This window comes from Oncorhynchus kisutch, linkage group LG2, assembly GCF_002021735.2.
Source record: "Oncorhynchus kisutch isolate 150728-3 linkage group LG2, Okis_V2, whole genome shotgun sequence".
NCBI classification, from domain to species: domain Eukaryota; kingdom Metazoa; phylum Chordata; class Actinopteri; order Salmoniformes; family Salmonidae; genus Oncorhynchus; species Oncorhynchus kisutch.
The window spans coordinates 25,202,183-25,225,103 of NC_034175.2; the positions used below are offsets into that span (position 1 = coordinate 25,202,183).

Here is a 22,921-nt window from a genome sequence, read left to right on the forward strand (position 1 = left end):
GATACAGTATTTTGCTATGGGCTGTTTCTATGGGTAGAGCACAACCAAACATGTTCCCATTCACCAGATAAGAATGCGGCTTTCAAATGATGTTGCATTGCACAACATTCAAGAGGGTCAAATTCAAATCCACAAAGCATGGTCAGATCTTGAGTAGGTTTTAAAACTTGTTTTCAGTAGAAAACCACGCCTATTTTAGACATCGTAGGCACAATCAGCCAATCTCTGTAGGGAAGGCGGTGGCACCAACTTCACTGATTGGCTGGTTTGAAAATAACTGGCCGCATATGCTTTTCGCAATTTAAATCCTTATGTTTTGCTTCGAAAAAGTGAAAGGATAGTCACTTCTAGCGAAACGTTTAAGGTAAGTCATTGCTTGCGAAAAGCTACTTTACTACCTAGCAGATTCATGTGAATCACATACAAATAATCAAAGAGCAAGAACCTTATTTTGTAGTTCTCTTCAAGATAACGTTGTTAAACTAGGTTTAGCCATCCGCAGACTTTAGTTAGCTAACGTGACTTGTCAGTTTTTCTCATGTTTGCCGACCAAATCTTAACAATAATTGTAAATTGCCTAATGAATGATTTTTATTAATTTGATCTGGCTTCAAAAACTAGAACACGTTAACTAAGTTATTTAGCTAGATAGAAAACAACGAATTGCACAGCAGACTCGCTCGAACTTTTTTTTTTAACGTAAACTTTTTGTCTTAACTTCTGTCACCGGACATTTAGGCATCTACTGTGTCGTCATGGGATCCAGCGAGAGCAAGGTTGCTGTGGCCTCAACGCCCAAACATGACCCCAGCCATCGCATCAAACACGACCGTCTCTCTCAACTTGTCGACCCACGGTCTCCATCTGTAGCTATTGAACGCACACCTATTCAGGTAACGTTAGATGACAAGGGCCATAATTTTGATTTGAAAATAGTTTATTATTTAAATACTCTCATATCATGTGTAATTGTTCTGTTTACTGTATCCGTATTGTATGTCTATTGTGTATAATTCCTGTATAGTGTTTAACTTGCAGCGCCATTTCACCAAGTCTAATTCTGGGTACATGTAATTGGCAAATAGAGCCCCACATTTGAGGTGTCAAAGCCTACCAAAAGTATACGTGGATACTTTCTCTTCGAACATCTCATTCCAAAATCATGGGCATTACAAAGGTGTTGGTCCTGCTTTGCTGCTTAACAGCCTCTACTCTTCTGGGAAGGCTTTCCACTAGATGTTGGAACATTAATGCGGGCCTTGCTTCCATTCAGCCACGAGCATTAGTGAGGTCCGGCACTGATGTTAGTCGATTTAAGCCTGGCTCGCAGTCGGCATTCCAATTCATACCAATGGGTTTGAGCTCAGGGCTCTGTGAAGGCCAGTCAAGTTCTTCCACACCGATCTCGACAAACCACTTCTGCATGGTCCTCGCTTTGTGCCCTGGGGCAGTTGTATTTATTATACACTTCGCTCAGCCAATCATCAGCCATTTGTGTAAGTGCCGTGCTTGTTGAATGTCCTTCCCTATAAGCGTGCTAAGAGTTTGTTTTACAGTACAATAGCAGGGTATCTGGTCAAAAACTATTTAAAATTGAAGATATGGAAAATAGGAGTGGCAATATCGTCAGCTATTATCCTCAGAAGTTGTCAGACCCCGGTGGCTTGTCATTGATAGACAACAATTTTCACCTCTTCCACATTCTATGGAATTCAAAAGTACAATGTTTGTCTTTCATAATTTAGTCAGATATACATGGATGTGTAGTGTCAGTGTTTGTTGCTGGCACTAAGTGCCTAAGTCATACCTAAGTCATGCCTAAGTTTGCTAATCTTGACAATGGGAGAAAATATCTGTGTTTTTTGTGACGAATGAGCCATCCGATTCAATGACTGATGGAGCCGAGTGTGCCTTTTTGCCCAAAGTTTGTAAGGTGTGCCAGCACTTTTTACTACTTTATTTATTTATTTATTTATTATTATACACTGCTCAAAAAAATAAAGGGAACACTTAAACAACACAATATAACTCCAAGTCAATCACACTTCTGTGAAATCAAACTGTCCACTTAGGAAGCAACACTGATTGACAATAAATTGCACATGCTGTTGTGCAAATGGAATAGACACCAGGTGGAAATTAAAGGCAATTAGCAAGACACCCCCAATAAAGGAGTGGTTCTGCAGGTGGGGACCACAGACCACTTCTCAGTTCCTATGCTTCCTGGCTGATGCTTTAGTCACTTTTGAATGCTGGCGGTGCTTTCACTCTAGTGGTAGCATGAGACGGAGTCTACAACCCAGCAGCAGGACCGCTACCTCCGCCTTTGTGCAAGGAGGAGCAGGAGGAGCACTGCCAGAGCCCTGCAAAATGACCTCCAGCAGGCCACAAATGTGAATGTGTCTGCTCAAACGGTCAGAAACAGACTCCATGAGGGTGGTATGAGGGCCCGACGTCCACAGGTGGGGGTTGTGCTTACAGCCCAACACCGTGCAGGACGTTTTTCATTTGCCAGAGAACACCAAGATTGGCAAATTCGCCACTGGCGCCCTGTGCTCTTCACAGATGAAAGCAGGTTCACACTGAGCACATGTGACAGACGTTACAGTCTGGAGACACCGTGGAGAACGTTCTACTGCCTGCAACATCCTCCAGCATGACCGGTTTGGCGGTGGGTCAGTCATGGTGTGGGGTGGCATTTCTTTGGGGGGCCGCACAGCCCTCCATGTGCTCGCCAGAGGTAGCCTGACTGCCATTAGGTACCGAGATGAGATCCTCAGACCCCTTGTGAGACCATATGCTGGTGCGGTTGGCCCTGGGTTCCTCCTAATACAAGACAATGCTAGACCTCATGTGGCTGGAGTGTGTCAGAAGATCCTGCAAGAGGAAGGCATTGATGCTATGGACTGGCCCCGCCCGTTCCCCAGACCTGAATCCAACTGAGCACATCTGGGACATCATGTCTCGCTCCATCCATCAACGCCACGTTGCACCACAGACTGTCCAGGAGTTGGTGGATGCTTTTAGTCCAGGTCTGGGAGGAGATCCCTCAGGAGACCATCCGCCACCTCATCAGGAGCATGCCCAGGCATTGTAGGGAGGTCATACAGGCACGTGGAGGCCACACACACTACTGAGCCTCATTTTGACTTGTTTTAAGGACATTACATCAAAGTTGGATCAGCCTGTAGTGTGGTTTTCCACTTTAATTTTGAGTGTGACTCCAAATCCAGACCTCCATGGGTTGATAAATTTGATTTCCATTGATAATTTTTGTGATTTTGTTGTCGGCACATTCAACTATGTAAAGAAAAAAGTATTTAATAAGAATATTTCATTCAGATCTAGGATGTGTTATTTTAGTGTTCCCTTTATTTTTTTTGAGCAGTGTATACCATTTATTTTTGTTTCATAGTATAGTTTATTTTTGTTTAGTCACGTGATTTCTCAATTCGAAGTACGTTTGCCAATTAGTTGTACAGCTATACCTATTTTCCATGCCTCATCCCTCTCAACCCTCCAACTTTTTTACATTCCTTATCAATCCAAAGTTTTTTTTAAATGGGTGCATGCTTCGTCATAAATGTGTCAAGTGCAGCGTCTTTTATTTTTTATTTTTTTACCTTTTATTTAAAAGGCAAGTTAGTTAAGAACATTCTTATTTTCAATGACAGCCTAGGAACATTAGGTTAACTGCCTTGTTCAGGGGCAGAACGAATTGTATGACATCCACACAAAATTAGGCCCAGTGTTTGGAACTTTGGTTTTCCTAGATATGGCTACTATATTGTGATCACTACATCCTATGGATTTGGATACTGCTTTAAAGCAAATTTCTGCAGCATTAGTAAAAATGTGATCAATTGATTTGATTTCATTCCTGTGCTGTTTGTAACTACCCTGATAACCTGAACCAGGTTGCAGGCACTGGTTACAGTTTGGTGCATTTTCTTGAGTGGGCAGCTTGATGAAAGCCAGCTAATATTTAAATCACCCAGACAATATACCTCTCTATCACATGCATTTCACACATGTTATCCAGATACTGACTTTTAGCACTTGGGCTATAGCAGCTTCCCACAAGAATGGCCTTTTCGGTGAGGCAGAGGAACCTGAAGCCATATTACTTCAACAGTATTTAACATAGGATCTTATCTAAGCTTTATAGGAATGTGGTTCTGAATATAGACTGCATCGCCCCTATTGGCATTTGTCTTTTCAGTAGATGTTATAACCATGTATTGCTACCACTATCATCAAAGATATTATCTAAATGAGTTTCAAAAAGTCAGAATATGACTGCCATCTGTTAGCAAATTATTGACTTCATGAACCTTGTTTCTTATGCTTCATATGTTAATATGGCCTATTTTTAGCACTTATGGGATGCTTGATTGTTGTTATTGCTTTACTGGGAAGCTCATTGTCATCAGACAACTCTGTGTTGTCTGTTCACACTGCTATGCTTTATCTTGGCCAGGTCGCATTTGCAAATGAGAACTTGTTCTCAACTAGCCTACCTGGTTAAATAAAGGTGAAAAAAATAATAATTCAGAAGTAGACTTGCTCACAGTCTTTATATTGGAGCTGGACACAGTGGACTTCCTACTATGGGACTCCACCTCAGTGCTAACAGTAACTCTGGTGCATAGACCCATGATTACTGCATACAATAGCTGTAGGATCAACAGAGGTATTCAGGGCAGTTAGGGGGACATTTAAGTTACTTACTTTGTCTGTCAACACCCCTGGGATAATGTACATTTGATGTAGAATTTTGACAACTGTGACACAATGGTAGGGATTAACTGAGCTGGTCTTGGGTCATTGTCTCAACGCAGACTTGAAATTATGATTTGGATGGGCTCTTCTGCTTCCACGGGCACATCCAATACTAGCATCAGTAATTCTACTTTTGTTGCTATGGACACTGACAGTTATGAATCTGATGCACCCGAAGAGCTACTGCCCCCTTACCTGGGAAAGCACCGAACAACAGATGGGGACTTTGGACCATCGAAGAGGTGCAAGTATGATGAGAACTACATTGATTTGGGGTTCACTTAATTTTGATGAAACCTTCACACTTGTGCAGACATTTAGAAACTAACCATGCCAATTAGAAAAATAAGCCACTGGGTTTTTTTGAGTGAGAATTAAGACAACTTAATGAGCTACCGAGTGGCTAGGACAGACAAGCCTCATACTATTGTGGTGGACTTAATTCTTCCTGCTGCTGTGGATATGACTGGGACAATGCTGGGGGAAAAAGACCAAAAACTATACAGACAATGTCGTCATCAAACAACACCGTTTCACGTCGCATCAGCGACACGGCAGGAGCTGTTCTGAAACAGTTACTGCTTTGCAAACAAGCCAGTGAATTCTATGCGTTACAGCTGGATGAGTGAACAGAGGTGGCGGGCCTGGCACAGCCCCTGGTATGTCCGTTATGTTTATGGGGGGTCAAGACATCCTCTTTTCGAAACCAGGACAGCAGAGAATATTTTTAAAGTACTGGACAGCTTTCAAATCAAATGAAAATGTATTAGTCACGTGCCGAATACAACAGGTTTAGCCCTTACAGTGAAATGCTTACTGACGAGCCCCTAACCAACAATGCGGTTTCAAAAAAATACGCATAAGAATAATACAATTTTAAAAGTAAATTAAAGAGCAGCAGTAAAATAACAATAGCAAGACTATATACAGGGGGGGGTACCAATACAGAGTCAATGTGTGGGGGGCACCGGTTAGTTGAGGTAGTATGTACATGTAGGTAGAGTTATTAAAGTGACTATGCATAGATGACAACATTGTAAGAAGCGGTTCTGTTAAAATTGAATTTAATCAAAAGCCACTGCCAGATTTTTGGAATGGGCTGCGCTCAGAGTATCCTGCCTTGGCAAGTTGCACTGTTAAGACACTGATGCCCTTTGCAACCACGTACCTATGTGAGAGTGGATTCTCGGCCCTCACTAGCATAAACTAAATACAGGCACAGACTGTTTGTGGACAATGATTTAAGACTGAGGCTCTCCAATACAACCCAACATTGCAGAGTTCTGTGCATCCTTTCAAGCACACCCTTCTCATTAACCTGCAGTGAGTTATTCACAATTTTTGTTAACCAAATAAGGTTTTATGTAAAATGGCTAAAGAGCAAAATGATGTGTTAGTTGTGCCTAGGTCCTATAAGAGCTCTTTGTCACAACACGGCTTGTGGGAAGTGACAAACTCACATTTATTAAACATAAGAAATTTGAGAGTGCGCTGACCCTGGTGCTAGAGGGGGTAGGCAGCTGGAGGTGGAATGTTTGAAGGGGTAAGGGACTATAAAACGTTTGGGAACCACTGCTGTAGAGCATCTTCTATCTATAAAAGTGATTCTAACAGAGCTAAAGTAACCCTTTAGCCAGGCGTGTAATGCCAGTTACTTAACACTACAGTATACAATGACATTCTGTGCTTCCAACTTTGTGGAAGGCCCTTTCCTGTTAAGCCCGGTCAAAGAGCAGAAACGTCTTCGCTGCCCTGGATCCAGAGGTTCCGGCGCCATCGTCGCTAGGGGCTTCCGATTAGAGATCGGATCCTGGATTTTTTTTGGTTCCCGGAGCAAAACCCCATCCTGGAGCACAAATACAGGACATTACAAGGCTGCTTCCGACCGATGCCGGGAGCTGACGCTGTCATAGTCCATGTGGGGTGAAGCAACATCTGGAGGGCTATCTCAGAACTTCTGAAAATTGATGAACTGATTCTAGCACTGAAAGATAAAAAAAAATTAAAAAGCAGGCGTGAAAGACTCAGCAGGCTACCTGCTGAGTCTTTCACGCCTGCTTTAAAAATAGATATATATATATATATATTTTCAGTGCTAGAATCAGCCGATGACGACAGCTGGTGCAATGGCTAAGGAGGTCCAGCTGTTCTTTCGCCTTCGAGTGGTTTCACAAACCACTTAAGGGCGGTGGGGCCCGGTGGACCCAAGCCAGCTGTAGTATCCATCATGGATAATGAATGGGCTGGAGTCTCAGGCTGTCTGAGGGTGTCTGAGGATCTGAGCCCGAGGTAGACGCCATCGGAGAGGAAGACCAAACAGAGGGCCACGGCGCAGGTACCTCCAGGATCCGATCTCTAATCGGAAGCCCCTAGCGACGATGGCACCGGAACCTCTGGATCCAGGGCAGCGAAGACGTTTCTGCTCTTTGACCGGGCTTAACAGGGAAGGGCCTTCCACAAAGTTGGAAGCACAGAATGTCATTGTATACTGTAGTGTTAAGATTTCTCTTCGCTGGAACTAAGGGGCCTAGCCTGAACTGTGAAAAACAGCCCCAGACCATTATTCGTCCTTCCTCAAACTTTACAGTTGACACTATGCATTGGGGCCGGTAACGTTCTCCTGGCATCTGCCAAACCCAGATTTGTAAGTCGGACTGCCAGATAGTATCAGTGGAATCATATTTTACCGTGTGTGTAATGCATGTCTGTTTGGCCCAGTCAAACGTTTGGACACACCTACTCATTCCATGGTTTTTCTCTATTTTTACTATTTTGTACATTGTAGAATCGTGAAGCCATAACTTTGAAATAACACATGGAATCATGTAATGACCAAAAAAAGTGTTAAACAAATCAATATTTTTTTATATATTTGAGATTCTTCAAAGTAGCCACCCTTTGCCTTGACAGCTTTGCCCGTGCATACATTGTTTAAGAAGATTGTATTACTCCATTTCAGGTGGGTGGAACTGTCTCCTGTGTCCCAGTTGTGGTGGAGAGTGACTGCTCCATTCTAGCCAGCGACCCTCGGTCACCCTCAGTCGGTGTCACCCGCACCCCAATGAAGGACTCAATGAGAGGTAACTATCTTAACCAAGTGGCAAAGATACCCAGTCAAGCACTGGAAGAAGGCCTAGGGTTGATTTGGGTTTGGTTAGAATTATTTAATTTATTTTAACAGGGAGTCCTGCTGAGACAAACTCTCTTTCACAGATAATCCCTAAATACATCAGAATATCACCAACCGGGGTCGACAGAACGACGGGGATTGCATTCAGTTTCTTTGACTGTAGAAACGGCATTAAGGCGTTTGCATTTGGATACTAGTTTCGATTTGTTCCAGACCTTGGCTAGGTGACGTGAACGTCTGTGCCTCGCATACGCCCTTTAAAAAAAAATATTCGCTTGAAAAATGAGACTGTGATAATACTGTTTGTCCCTTTTGAGATACCATAACTAGTATAAACTTCCTCAATAGTCAGAATTAATCTTAAGAACTCAAATTTGTAATAAATGTTGACATTTTTGAGTCGCGCAATTTTACGTCTAACTAAGATGTTTGGAGTAGTATTTCCCAAGTAAAATGAAAAGCTGGATTGAATGGGCTCGCTGGTTGGATATGTAGTTTGGCCACCCCCTAACGTAGCAGGCCTGAAACTAGCCCCCCCCCACGTTGATGCTCTCTTCTGCACTGTTCAACCAATCCAGTATAATGTGGAGGAGTTAAGATGGAGTGTTGCCTTTTTAATGTCCAAAGTGGAAGTCTCCTTCCATTTCCCCTGAATTGGAACATTGTCGTTGGGAACTCAGCAGGGGCTACCCCTGACCTTAACTGTAGATGCAGCATTGCCCTTTTAGTACATTTTCAAAAAGCATTTTGTCAAAGTTATTATTATTTTTTTAACTTTTTGTTTTTCTGTTCCTCCAGTGACAGTTGGTTCCTTTGCCCGTCGCCTTGGCATGCTCCTCCACGGTGACTCTGTAGAAATAGTTGCCCCTGTGCCCTTTAACAAGTTTCCCAACCTCAACGTGGAGGAGGAGGAGGCGGCAGTGGTGGAGGGAGAGAGAGGTTCCAGTGAGCCTGTTCGCTCTCCTCAGCCATCACAGGTCTCAGGTGACATGATCCAGCCCTCTCCCAAGAGCGTGACTAGTCATGTGCTTCTCACCCAGAGCCCCTTCGTTCTCGTGGGGGAGGCCCAGATAGTCAAAGCTGATTTCACTTTGGAGGAAGCCGACGAGGCCAAAGAGTCTTCACTACACAAGCGCCTGAGTATGAGCTTGATCACCTGCCACGATGGTGTCGCCCCATCGCCGGCCTTCGCTGAGGTGCACTACGACAGCCCTGCGTCTCCTCTCCCTGAAAACACTGCTGCTGAACTCCACAAGGACGAACCACACTACGCGTATGCCCTTCCCTCAGTCACCTCTGACCCCGCACAACCTCTGACCCCCATGGCTGAACCATCCATCCCCACCGTTACAGACTTCACTGTAGTCACTGTTGCTACGGAGATGCCTAAAGTGGGGGTGAAAGTAGTGGAGCCAGTGATGCCCGTCACACAAGAGTCGCCTGTTGTACCATCCACCACAACCACTGGCTCCAGCGTGAGCCAACAGCAGCCCCAAGCCACTGGGATTCGCTGCCCCACCTTCGACACCAAGAGCCCCAGTCAAGTGGTGTTCAAGCCCCAGTGGCTAGGGAAGGGCTTCGGGGCCACAGGGGTGAGGGCCAGAGGGAGAGGAGGCAAGTGGGGTTCGTCCTCTTCACCACTCTCCGTCCAGGTTGGAAACAAGAATGCAGCCAATGAGAACAAGGGGCAGTCGGTCAAACCGAAGCAGAGAGGTACGTGGGTGTTTAATTCTTTGCAAAATTCCCTGTGATTTAAAAAATATATATATTTTTTTTTTTAACGCTTTCTCTCCTCTCCCATGTGGCAGACAAGGCACTCATGGCTGAAGGTCGCTCCCCTCTGCAGATGCTCAAGGAGACCAACTCCCCCCGGGAGCAAGCTACACAGGTATATAGATGGTGTACACGAGGGCTGTAACAGTCATGGTATTTCAGAAGATGGTTATTGGTCACCCATTCAAGTCAATAATGGCATAATGGTTGGACTGGTGGCCATTGTGAGGTCGTCACTATCTGGGCAAGCGGTAAAGCTGAAAAACCTGTCTTCAAAAATGTATATTTTTGAAAATTCATCTTTAAGACAAAAAGTTACATTTTGTTCTCATACATTTTGACTTTGCCACTGGCCCAACTAGTGGGAACCTCATTGCGAGTGTACCCAACAATATGTGCTGTGATTTGTTGATTCAACGCAACTGACATAACAAAAAATACATTCAATTAAATGTTGATGTCTGTTAACATTAATTTGAATGATCATTCTACATTACCATGGAAATTATTGCATCACACTACCAGGCAGCCATTGTGCATGTACCAATGGGTTTACCAGTCAAATTGCCAGGGTCAGAGGTTGCAAGCCCATTCCATGTGTGCTTCAAGACCTTGCTGAAAATAGCAGTTACATCACGATGTAAAGAGTCCATGTTACTGCGGAAACTGACTCAACTGTACGACTGCCCGGCAGTCATCTCATTCGTTCATGTCTGCACACACTAAAGCCTAAGGAACAGGATTGATCTATTTGGTGGGTCAGAGGAAAAGGAACAATCACAACAGCTTTTAAACCTGTGGTCTAACTGAAAGGTTCGGTCTCTCTCTTCCCTCCCTGCCCAGCAGATGAAGCTGAAGATGGCCACCCCAGACAGACAGAGGCTGGGTCAGATGGACCGGAGAGTCCTGACTGTGTCCGTGGACAAGGAGAACAGATAGATGGACGTTGCAGAAGAACATGCACAAACACTAATTGGCCAGTGTACAGAATCTTGCCATTTTTCTATATCCTTCTAAAAACAAGCCTTTTAAAGTGTTCAGCTATTCTTTTCTTTTCAACTGGCTTTTTCAAACTGCTAACAAACTATAATTTGTGTACGTTGCTTTTGGAAGTGTCATCTATGATTTTTCTGACTGTTTCTTTTCATTTATTTCAAATGTCCATATCAGTGTTTTTGCTATCCAGTCCTTTATGTAAATAAATGTACTTTAAATCTTAATCTGCTTTTTTATGCTCCTAACTGGAATAAACCTTTTATGGGGGGGGGGGGGGGATGCTTGATGCAGGATGACATGTTTTTATTAGTCTTAAGGTGCTAAGTAAAGCCATACCTTAAGTGTAAGAAAAGTGCTGTATGAATTTACTATATACACAGTGTTCTGGTGGTAAAGATAGGCTGTCCAAATTGTCAAGTGTGTGTGTGTGATGCGATTTGAAAAGAAATAGTCACCTCACATTGAGTTATTGTGCTGTACAGAGTTGCTACTATGTTTTTCTCGCACGACAGTGGTAAACCAAACCACGTGTGTAGCCATTACTGTCACTTCGATATACACAGCCAGGTAAGGTTTAAACTAAACAAATGTGAAATATTGTGGTCTTGTGCATTTGCCTCTTTTTTTTTTTTTTTTGGGCAGTGAACCATACGATCTAAATCATCCCGTCTGTCCAGCCAACAGTTTTACTGAGATCGCTTATGCCTTTTTGTGACTAGCCATCGGGAAGTAGGCCAAAAGATTAGACCCCAACTCGTGGTAAACTTATCCTTTTAAACACGTAAGTATGTAAACTTTCAGACACACACACTCATGTAGAAATCTGCAGGCTAAACCATTTTATTCTGTGACCATAAAAATAGAAAAAACTTAACTCAACAAGGGAATTCTAACCAACACACGAACATCCGCTTTCAAACGAATCGATGCTTACATATTCATCCCCTGACGAGCAGTTTAACTCGCCTCAAATATAAAAGCATGTCACGTCCTAGTTATTGTAAACCTAAACAGTCTTATCAGTGGTCAATTATTTTGTGGTCGTATCCTGTTATTTCATCCAAATCTCTACTGTTTCCATTTGGCAACTGCTCTTATGACATAGGAAATATATTCATATAACGCTAGAATTCAGTTTGAACCTTGACATAAAATCAATCATTCATTGATGCAACGATCATGTTTTTCTACAAAAGTCCCCCCCTGCCTAACTCAAGTTTAGAGTCGGAAGTAGGAAGAGACGACAGACTCTCGTCACAATTCTTCTCTCAAATTGAATAAGACTTGGCACAATAAAAATAAATAACCTTTCACCCATGGCTTTCTAGTCTCCCCCCCCATCCCTCTACCAGGTTTTCATGATATTCTTCCTCTATTCCCCTCTCCTTAGCAGACTTAGCGTTCTGTCTGTCCTCTAGACTAGAGGACTGGCTCAGTTCCATATCTTCAGGAAGCTGTCCCAGGATCCTGTGCAGCATGCCATTCCGTCCGAGGATACTCCGATGCAGCTCACCCTGTTGTCATGACCAGCCAGCACTCCTGAGCCATGAAGAGAATTATGTCAGTGTAGAATGTATGCAAATATTATGTTTGCCTACATTGCATCCACATTTTCTCTCCCTCTATTTCTCCCTTCATCCCACTCGCATCCTCCTTTCTCCTCTCACCATCCCCTCTACCCTCTACATCCCCTGCATACTCACCCACATTATATCCCTTTCTCTCTCTCCCCGTACTCACCCACTCTCTCGGCTTTAAGCATGTCCCAGATGTTGACGTTGAAGTCATCGTATCCGGCCAGTAAAAGGCGTCCGGAGAGGGACGGAGCGAGGGAGGTCACCCCACACATGATGCCCGAGTCCTGGTAGGTGATGAGCTCCTGGTCTGCTCTCAGGTCATACAGCTTACAGGTGGCATCGTCTGAGCCCGTTATAACCGCATTACCATTGGGGAAGAACTGGACAGAGTGGAGAGGTCAGATAAGTGGTTTTTTTAAAGCTTAAATTTGTAAAAACTTGGAAGTCTTTGTCTGTCCATGTGAACTGCCGGGTGCAGTGCATCTGACTATCAGAATACTAAACTATTTTTAAAAAATGAATAAATGCTGGGGGTCCTCTGTCCTCACCCCGATGGCGTTGATGTCACTCTCGTGGCCGCTGAACGTCTGTCTGCAGCTTGCTTCCCTGATGTCCCACAGTTTAGCTGTGAAGTCACACGCCCCCGAGATGAACATCTTGAAGTCGGGGGACACGGCCAGGGACATGCAGTCACCCAAGTGGCCCGCAAAGATGGTCTTCTCTGTCCCTGTCTCAATGTCCCATAGAACACTATAAAGTTTGGACAGAGGGAGGGAATAGGAGGAGAGGATGGATATAGGAGGTGGGCAAAGAAGACCGCAGGGACATGGTCAAAGAAGAAGAGTGTTGCGATGGAAGGGCGAAAGAAGGCAGAATGTTTAGGGCACCATTGCAGAAAAGTAATAGATAAGACTATGTGTATCAAATGAAGGGTACAGTAGAAGCCATAGAATTAGAATGATACGGTAGCATTAAACAGATTGGACTGATCTCTGGTCAGTCGTTGTAACCCCTTATTAAACACCAGACTCAGAGACTCAATCTCCATGACCTTACCAGGTGCAGTCGCCAGAGCTGGTGATGATCTCACTGTCGCTAAGGAAACGACAGCAGGACAGGTAACCTGGGCAATAAGAGAGAACATCAGAGCCATACAACACAAGCATGCGAGATTGCTGTATTGGATAGACTATATAAATACTACCTCGTATGTTCTTACGTTGATCTTTGATCGAAATGGCTCATCGTTAAACGCGTTGCCAGTAATGCTGTCTTAATGAATGCAAATAGTGGGCTAAGTGTCGAGTGGTACCTGTGTGTGCGGCCAGCTCCCGCATGACCTTGACGTTGCCGTCCTTGCCCTTGAGGTTGTAGATGGAGCACATGTTGTCGAGACCGCCACACGCCACCATGTTCCCTGAGGGCGCGTAGGCACACGTCATCACCCACGACGACTTCAGAGGGATGGCGCTCACCTGAGTAGAGAAGGACAGTGATTCCTCACGTGGACCAGTGTGTGTATGTGTACGTGCCTGTGTGTCACACCATATTTGCCAATGTGAGCACTTATATGAGCACTTGATATTACAGTACATTGTTGATATTACAGTATATTGTCATTATATGCCGTATTCATGCAAAAAACACTGTCCTATGACCAAAACTCCCCAGACTGTAAACCCAGACACAGTCTGCCATACCTTGTTGGTGGTCAAGGTGTCCCATACTATCAGCTTTCCATCTTGAGAGGCACTGACACACAACCTGGTAGAGGGAACAAGACCGGTGTAGAGAGAGACAGACAGAGAGACAGAAACAGAGAAAGAGAGAGACCGAGTACAGTAAAAGATCCAAGGACCTGCAGCAGCTCCAGATAAATAGACAGACAGACCGATAACAGATACAGAGACTCTTTAGTCCCAATGGCAGTCTGTCTTTAACATGACTGATCTAAAAAGCCATGACATGGTAATTGACTAATGCTACTGCACTTTTTCCCTATTGCCAGGTGTTTCCAGCACAAATGATGATGGGGAGGTCGATGCTGGTGATGATAATGATGGTGATGATAATGATGACGCTGGTGATGATATTGTGTGCTATGTAGTTATGTCTAGCCACTGTGGAGGAGTATGTGTGACTATGTTGTCTGTTAAGTGTTCACAGTTGCCAAATGAGTTCCCCATGGAGGGACAATAAAGTTGTATTGGATTGTATTGTGTTAGACCTAGAGAGGCATTGTTACAGAACCTTTTCAGCCCAACACTGGTTCAGTTAGTAAAAGCTATCTTTAGACCCGCCAAATGTAGGATACCTCAAGTGTTGTAAACCCAGGAAAAGCTAATAAGCGTACTAACTTGCTACAACTGAGAAAGAGATGAGATGAAATGAGAATATAGGGAGAGGTAAAGAGAAGGAGAGAGGACAAAATGAAAGGGGTTAGTGCACATTCAAGTTACAGTATCAGCAATAATTGATTGATTCAGGGATAGTGTCGGTTTAAAGTGTTGCCAGACTGTCAGTCAAGTGTTTCTTGGTTCCACTAATTCGTCCAATTAAATCAAGCTATGGGATTGCAACGCCAATCCAATTAACCAATAAACACAGAGCACTATGTGACACCAGTTTTAAACCATAGCAGTATTTGTCACAGCAAGCTGTGTGAATGAATGGATGAACAGATAAATATATACACTGCTCAAAAAAATAAAGGGAACACTTAAACAACACAATGTAACTCCAAGTCAATCACACTTCTGTGAAATCAAACTGTCCACTTAGGAAGCAACACTGATTTACAATAAATTGCACATGCTGTTGTGCAAATGGAATAGACAAAAGGTGGAAACTATAGGCAATTAGCAAGACCACTTCTCAGTTCCTATGCTTCCTGGCTGATGTTTTGGTCACATTTGAATGCATGAGACAGAGTCTACAACCCACACAAGTGGCTCAGGTAGTGCAGCTCATCCAGGATGGCACATCAGTGCGAGCTGTGGCAAGAAGGTTTGCTGTGTCTGTCAGCGTAGTGTCCAGAGCATGGAGGCGCTACCAGGAGACAGGCCAGTACATCAGGAGACGTGGAGGAGACCGTAGGAGGGCAACAACCCAGCAGCAGGACCGCTACCTCCGCCTTTGTGCAAGGAGGAGCACTGCCAGAGACCTGCAAAATGACCTCCAGCAGGCCACAAATGTGAATGTGTCTGCTCAAACGGTCAGAAACAGACTCCATGAGGGCCCGACGTCCACAGGTGGGGGTTGTGCTTACAGCCCAACACCGTGCAGGATGTTTGGCATTTGCCAGAAAACACCAAGATTGGCAAATTCGCCACTGGCACCCTGTGCTCTTCACAGATGAAAGCAGGTTCACACTGAGCACATGTGACAGTCTGGAGACGCCGTGGAGGACGTTCTGCTGCCTACAACATCCTCCAGCATGACCGGTTTGGCGGTGGGTCAGTCATGGTGTGGGGTGGCATTTCTTTGGGGGGCCGCACAGCCCTCCATGTGCTCGCCAGAGGTAGCCTGACTGACATTAGGTACTGAGATGAGATCCTCAGACCCCTTGTGAGACCATATGTTGGTGCGGTTGGCCCTAGGTTCCTCCTAATGCAAGACAATGCTAGACCTCATGTGGCTGGAGTGTGTCAGAAGATCCTGCAAGAGGAAGGCATTGATGCTATGGACTGGCCCGCCCGTTCCCCAGACCTGAATCCAATTGAGCACATCTGGGACATCATGTCTCGCTCCATCCTCCAACGCCACGTTGCACCTCAGACTGTCCAGGAGTTGGCGGATGCTTTAGTCCAGGTCTGGGAGGAGATCCCTCAGGAGACCATCCGCCACCTCATCAGTAGCATGATCAGGCATTGTAGGGAGGTCATACAGGCACGTGGAGGCCACACACACTACTGAGCCTCATTTTGACTTGTTTTAAGGACATTACATCAAAGTCGGATCAGCCTGTAGTGTGGTTTTCGACTTTAATTTTGAGTGTGACTCCAAATCCAGACCTCCATGGGTTGATAAATTTAATTTCCATTGACAATTTGTGTGATTTTGTTGTCAGCACATTCAACTATGTAAAGAAAAAAGTATTTCATAAGAATATTTCATTCATTCAGATCTAGGATGTGTTATTTTAGTGTTCCCTTAATTTTTTTTTGCATAATGACTTAATGATAGAACTAACATAAATGATTGAATGAATACTTGAACGACTCAACAAGCAATTCTCAGGAAAAGAATGCAGGCTAGAAGTCTGTGAAGGGTCATTGTCTACTTTGAGCTTGCGTGCGTGCGTGTGTGCGTTGTGCGTGCCTGTGTGTACGTATGTGTGCCTGTTTGTATGTGTGTGTGTGCTCTTGTGTATGGTGGATGTGTGTTTACTTGGTGTCAGTGCCCCAGTGCATGGCATAGATCTTGGCCAGGTGACCCCTCAGCGTCTTCCTGGTCTTCAGCTGGACACGTCCCACAAGCGTCGTCCCGGCAACCGCCTCCTGCAGGGTGGTGTCCTGCACTACCTTTCGGGCCTCCTGTAGAGGGATGGTTGTGTATGGTCAAGTTATGGTTATAATAACTATGGTCCACTTAACTATGGCTAAAACCACTGATAACGATTGTAATTTTCAAGGTGTGCTTATTGCTGCTGCAACCTGGTCTCAGAAGAAAACGAATCACATATGACTAAACTGCTGTTTACACCTACTCCTGCCTTTGGATGAACAGAGCGGTCAGTGGGGATGTATGGTCATAGCTGTTGTCATAGATATGACTGTGGTGTTATGAACACCTATACACCTTAGAGGATCAGAACAGTTAGGATTTTATATTATTGTATTAGGATCTCTTTTAGCCCAAGGGTTAGTTTTCCAAGAGTTCTTAAAGAAATGTAAAATAAAAACATAGAAATGAGAAGAACAACAAAAGCTAAAATAAAAGGACAAAAACATAAAGTTTCACATTCCTATTACCTAGACATATGATGAGTAACACCCTTCCCCCCACCCGCACACTTCATGTCCACATATGGATTCAAATACAACATAACATATTACAAGAGCTTCTTAGACCCACTCTCATTCGTAAAAATGTATTGAACGACTCATCTCTTGAAACAACTCGGTTTTTGTCAAGAAGTTCAAGGACTTCACTGCCCTGAGGTGAAATATCTTTTTCCCAGTTGTAATGTGGGTTTTGGTGGTCAATTCTTGTTCAGTTTATGGTTGATGATCATGGTAAAATGTTCAGCAAATAGTTTAGTAAAGTACTAACATATGAGAGGAACACAGGCAGGCGTTATATTCACACTAGTGATCGATTATTGCCTAGCAGTTAGAAAGGAGACCTAGCATCCGGAGGGCTGCCATTTTGAATCCTGGGTCTGACCGGGGGAAAAAATGGGTGGAAAGTGAGCTGGCAAATAGTGTTGCTGCTATCAAATCCTTGAGTTGACCAATAATGTGATCTTCATCTGAATTATTGATTGATAACTGACAGTGATCTGATCTTTGAGGTTGTCCGCCTCCTTTCGCAGCTCCTCCATTTCGCCCATGGCAACGGTTGGTAGGCGTCGTCACCGATGGAGACAGGAAGTGAAATCAGGTGAGCAGATGTAATCCTGGGGGAGAGAGGGGAAAAAACATGAACATTGTATTTTATCACTTCATTATCCATTCTTCTCACTGTAATGTCAATGTCTGTTACCTGTGTACAACACAACACATTACATATTTATGCGTGTTACCAGCTTATTAGATCAAGGTCTACCCACTCTTTTCTTTGTTGTTTAGCTACTGTTTTGCAATTCAAAACCTCCCTCAACTACTTTGCAAAGGCCTCACAAACACAGGCACACACACACACACACACACACACACACACACACAAATACCCATACACTCACAAACCCACACCCATAGTCAAACAAGCTCACTTGCACAGATATGCATGTGCACGCACACGCCCGTACATACAAGCGTGCAACTATATGAGCTAGTTAATATAACACATACTGCATATACACGGACACACTTTCCCAACCTGAATGTAAACTCAAACCTGTGTGGTGTGTCATCTTAATGCCATCACTTTTCTTGTTTGATATCTCTCCTCGTGCTTATACGAGCTAAACAAACACCATATTTACTCTGCACTTTTCTATCTCAATTTACTTTAGTGCCAGAAAGCATTTATATTTTCGTGATTCCAGTGATGTCACATCACAGCGCTCTAATGACGCAATTAATCCTCTCAACTGAATCAATGAGGACTGAATTGTTTTTTCAATGACCAAAATATTCTCAGGTTAGGCCTACTTTACAGTAAAGACAAAAAAAAGTAGGCATCGACTATCTCAAGTATCTCTGTCACATTATCAAATTAGGAACTTTATAACTGGCAATGGCATCAGACTATTTTCTATGAAATCAGATGATAACCTTTACTTTAAAACACTCTAAAAACATGATTATCACATAACGTAACATTCCATGTGACATCCACACATCTAATAACATATTTGCATAATATTTGTGACAGATTCAATTATTTGGATCTCACTCCATCTTACCTCGACAACTACCAGGAGAAGAAAACCCTATATCCCTGGCTTTGATCGTGTTCCTTTGCTGCAATCTCTCTCTCTCTCTATTTGTCTAAAGTGTCTCTGTCAAATCTCATTACCAAATTAATTTGCCTCTCATTTGTGTGAGGAGAAAGGGAGAGGGAGAGAGAAGAGGCCGTGGCTCAGAGAAAGATATTCACTTTCTGTTGTTCCTTGCTGTTCCTATCTGTCTAGCACTGTAGGATACATGCATGTGTGAAAACACTGTAAATCATACATCTAAATATAGAAATGCCTGAAACAATTAACCCTAAGGCGATTGCATCCATCTCAAGTTAGCTGCGCACATAGGTGTCCTGCTCCTTCACCTAAAGGGAGTAGTATCCACAACGGTCACCTTATCTAGCCTTCATCTGATTTAGGCCATATATTTGGTTCTCTGAGAAATTACGTTTATAAATAGTCCTAACCCAATAAAACGGGACCGTTTTTTAAAAGTGTTTCAACTGTGCTATTGCCCTTTTGCCATCCTGTCCCTGAGACCCCGGCCTGCCATTGTTGCATGTGATTAAATGGCTCCTAGAGGTTGTCGCAGAGTGGAGTGCATTAACATAGAGGGAGGGGGAGAGAGAGAGAGAGAGAGAGAGAGAGAGAGAGAGAGAGAGAGAGAGAGAGAGAGGAGAGAGAGAGAGAGAGAGAGAGGTAGGGAGGGGGGGAGAGAGAGAGAGAGAGGTAGGGAGGGGGGGAGAGAGAGAGAGGTAGGGAGGGGGGAGAGAGAGAGAGAGAGAGAGGTAGGGAGGGGGGAGAGAGAGAGAGGTAGGGAGGGGGGGAGAGAGAGATAGGTAGGGAGGGGGGGGGGAGAGAGAAGGGGGTGGGGCTGTGTGTAGAGGCGATGCAGGAGAGAGTGAGTTTAAATCCCAGTGGCTGAGATTTTAAAGGAAGCCTTTTGATTCAAATCTGCTCTCATCCGATTACTGACTGCTCTTTGCATCTGGATAAGAGGTGGAGAGAGGGAGGGGCGTGATGGAGAGATGAGAGAGGGAAACTAGTGGTGGCGGATGAGAGGGAGGGAGAAGGGAGAGAATGGGGTGGTTAAAATCTAAGATAGGGTGAGATGGCTGATTTCTGTATGAAATGGGCAATGAACTTGAACTAGTGATTGTAGGAATGTGTAAGTCAGATCTTGTTTTCTCGCTGTAAATGTTTCACCTTTTCACTATTGACACACCATTATTAGTATTGTGTCACATACTATTAGGCAGATTGAAAAAACGTTAAAGGTGACCGGTGGCCAAACCTTTAGCACTAAAAACAGACCTTTCTCAGAACGGGACTGAAGAACTGTTTCCAATTTGTAGCAAGACACTAGTTTTGATTTGAACGACGACACCTTGAACTGTGTTTCAGTGCTATGAAAGGGTCTAACACAAAGTACCACGTTTCAGCACCTATGCCAACTAGACACCCACAACGCTAGTGATACCGCCGGCAGAGAATCAAATGTATTCCAAAATGGATGTATCAGAGGAAACAATGTACAATGCTCTTAAGAAAAACAACACTTAAACAAATGATGTGATCAATCAAATGGACTGCGTTTAGACAGGCAGCCCAATTCGGATTTTGTTTTCCCACTAATTGACCAATCACATCAGCTCTGGAAGAAAAAAAAGATCTGAAGTGAAAAGATCTGATGTGATTGGTCAAGACCAATTAGTGGAAAAAAAGTTGAGAATTGGGCTGCATGTGTAAACTGTCTGTCAATGGGGGGGGGGGGGGGGGGGGGAATCCACTTAGAAGATACAATGAATGTTATCCTTTTAAGATGATCTGTAAACGGAGTAGCGCATTAGTAGTGCAATAGCAATATTACATGCATTATAATATAGAAATCATATGTAAATCCTTGTCATGATAAAAATGTTAAACATTCAATGAAACATATCCAATCCAAGTTAGCGTCGTTTTCCCATGTGATCTCCAAGGAATCGACCATGCTGCCATGCTGCCATACTTCTTCAATTCAATTCCTTACCATGTTGTCGAGAAAAAAAATGGATTCATAGATTTTACAGTTTCGATAAACTGTTATTTGTCGCCATTAAACGACACCCTCGTCGTAGTGCTATCAAAGGAAATTGATACTTATCCCACAGACCCCACTCACTTTGATTATATGAGAAAATCAGGACACACTCAATCCAGAACTAAAAGTACTTCTACACTCCCCCAAACTCGTCTAGCAGCAGCAGGTAGCCTAGCGGGTAGTCCTTTCCTGCAGTCAATTACCAAAAGTGCCCTCTTTGGCCTCATGGCTGGAATATTACTAATATTTTTCATGATTGCATCATTAATAAAGATGTCAAAAAACCTGGTGACGATCCAGTGTTTCTATGTCAAACAATTCTGTTAAGTTTCGGTCTTCTGGGATGTATATAAAGTGTAATATTGGGATGCAAACTCGAAATGTAATACTTATCAACTCTATATCTGACATGGTACAGATTTCTTGTTTTTTTTAAAACCATGTGTATGAGGTGTATATTTTTGTTTCAAAGTAGATTTGTTTAAGACCACCAAGAATCACTCTGGGTGACCCTGATTTAGCCCACTGCAGTAAAAGGTTAAGAGCATTGGTCCAGTAACCGAAAGGTCACTGGTTTTAATCCCCAAGCCGAATGGGAAAAAAAATATGTTGATGTGCCCTTGAGCAAGGCACTTACCCAAATTGCTCCTGTAAGTCGCTCTGGATAAGTGTCTGCTAAATGACAAAAAATTTGTTACAACCAAGAGCTCCATATACAGCGCTACTGTGACCAGAGGGTTACACATCTATTCACATATCCAATCAAAACCTACAAACAAGGAAAACAACAATTGAGGTGTAAAATACAAATGTATGGCTGCCTACTCACCAAGTCAGGAAGTTCTCCAGTGGGTTTCTTAACCTGTTCTCACTTTTCAGTGTCCCTCCGTTTGGTTGTCATATGTTTACCCCTCTTCTGTTACTAGATGTTTTTTATTCAGTTTTCCTGTCCCACACAGAATGGATATTCCACTCTCTTGCTCTCTCTCTCTCTCTCTCTCTCTCACACACACACACTCTCTCTCCTGTGAGGAACAGATGAGGATTGGAGCGGATGAAGAGAGATCAGGGATGAGGGGATAAATCCAGCGATGGAGAGAGAGAGGGTGGGCTTGGGGGGGGTTGGGGCGTGAGAGAGGGAGACAGAGAAAGAAAAGAGAGAGAGAAACAGAGAGAGAGAAACCGAGAGAGAGAAACAGAGAGAGAGAGAAACAGAGAGAGAGAGAGAAACAGAGAGAGAGAAACAGAGAGAAACAGAGAGAGAGAGAGAGAAACAGAGAGAGCGAAACAGAGAAAGAAACAGAGAGAGAGAGAGAGAGAGAGGGAGGCAAGCATAGCACACCAAACAAGGTGGGGTCAGACGAGGGGACATTGTGTCATGGGGTCAAAAGACAGGAACCGGTCCTGCATTAATAAAAAAAAATTTTTTTTAATTCACTCCTGGACATGGCTTTTTATGGTGTGGTGTGAAGCCTGTGACTGGCAGGGGGCTTCAGTGTTTTGTAAACTTGAGAAAAGTCTAATTTTAGAAAAGCCAGCAGCACAGACAGAGACAGAGAGATGGGGACCAGACGAGGGGACATTGGTGACACATCGCAGGCCAGGGCCAGATTTGATTGTCCTCTGAGAAGGTCATTCTCTTTCACAGGCTCGTACCATGGTTCATAGGTGTGGTAAGTAAGGAGACATAGTAAGGAGACAGGCAGAGCGAAAAAGAGACAGAGAAGTTTCACTACATTGCCCTTTGACTTTCTGAACTTATCTTCACATGGATAGTTAGTATTAACCCAATGCTTCCACTCTCTCTCTCGCATGGTCAAATAGCAACAGGACTCATTTGAGCGAACAGACACTCAACCTTTTTCTGACAGCGCTGACGCTGGATTCGGGGGAGAGACAGAGCGAATGTGAGAGAGAGAGAGTTGGAGAGCAAGAGGTGCTGCGGGACATTTGAGAGAACCAGCGTGGGGCCGAGAATTGTAATCTATTAAGCTTTGTGTGGTCGTCTCTAT

The 22,921-nt window shown here is 43.8% G+C and overlaps 2 protein-coding genes across 4 annotated transcripts; one reads left to right on the top strand and one right to left on the bottom strand.

Annotated features, from left to right (window-relative positions):
• Positions 1-254: 254 nt before the first annotated feature.
• On the top strand, positions 255-10,905 carry LOC109910328 (cell division cycle-associated protein 3). 2 transcript variants are annotated; one of them, XM_020509494.2, is made up of 6 exons: positions 255-364; positions 739-893; positions 7,742-7,862; positions 8,711-9,625; positions 9,721-9,800; positions 10,529-10,905. In XM_020509494.2, the coding sequence occupies exons 2-6, from the start codon at positions 756-758 to the stop codon at positions 10,622-10,624; spliced, it is 1,350 nt and encodes a 449-aa protein (XP_020365083.1). In that variant the 5' UTR covers positions 255-364; positions 739-755; the 3' UTR covers positions 10,625-10,905. The 2 variants fall into 2 exon arrangements, with proteins under 2 accessions (XP_020365083.1, XP_020365092.1); XM_020509503.2 differs by having other exon boundaries at positions 10,532-10,905.
• Positions 10,906-11,505: 600 nt separating this feature from the next.
• Positions 11,506-22,169, bottom strand: LOC109864293 (guanine nucleotide-binding protein G(I)/G(S)/G(T) subunit beta-3-like). Of its 2 annotated transcripts, XM_031791800.1 has the most exons (10): positions 21,739-22,169; positions 17,756-17,878; positions 16,648-16,793; positions 14,616-14,624; positions 13,959-14,022; positions 13,571-13,733; positions 13,315-13,381; positions 12,807-13,008; positions 12,422-12,638; positions 11,506-12,220 (listed from the first exon to the last, which is right to left on the bottom strand). In XM_031791800.1, the coding sequence occupies exons 2-10, from the start codon at positions 17,810-17,812 to the stop codon at positions 12,114-12,116; spliced, it is 1,032 nt and encodes a 343-aa protein (XP_031647660.1). In that variant the 5' UTR covers positions 17,813-17,878; positions 21,739-22,169; the 3' UTR covers positions 11,506-12,113. The 2 variants fall into 2 exon arrangements, with proteins under 2 accessions (XP_031647660.1, XP_020307585.1); XM_020451996.2 differs by lacking the exon at positions 14,616-14,624.
• Positions 22,170-22,921: the final 752 nt, after the last annotated feature.

Excerpts from the sequence above, each read along its gene's own strand:
- LOC109910328 (XM_020509494.2), top strand. The coding sequence starts at position 756 with ATGGGATCCAGCGAGAGCAAGGTTGCTGTGGCCTCAACGCCCAAACAT. Across the intron at positions 894-7,741 it reads TTGAACGCACACCTATTCAG|GTGGGTGGAACTGTCTCCTG; the intron begins GTAACGTTAGAT and ends ACTCCATTTCAG. Across the intron at positions 7,863-8,710 it reads AATGAAGGACTCAATGAGAG|TGACAGTTGGTTCCTTTGCC; the intron begins GTAACTATCTTA and ends CTGTTCCTCCAG.
- LOC109864293 (XM_031791800.1), bottom strand. The coding sequence starts at position 17,812 with ATGGGCGAAATGGAGGAGCTGCGAAAGGAGGCGGACAACCTCAAAGAT. Across the intron at positions 16,794-17,755 it reads ACCTCAAAGATCAGATCACT|GAGGCCCGAAAGGTAGTGCA; the intron begins GTCAGTTATCAA and ends ATCCCTCTACAG. Across the intron at positions 12,639-12,806 it reads GTGACATCAACGCCATCGGG|TTCTTCCCCAATGGTAATGC; the intron begins GTGAGGACAGAG and ends CACTCTGTCCAG.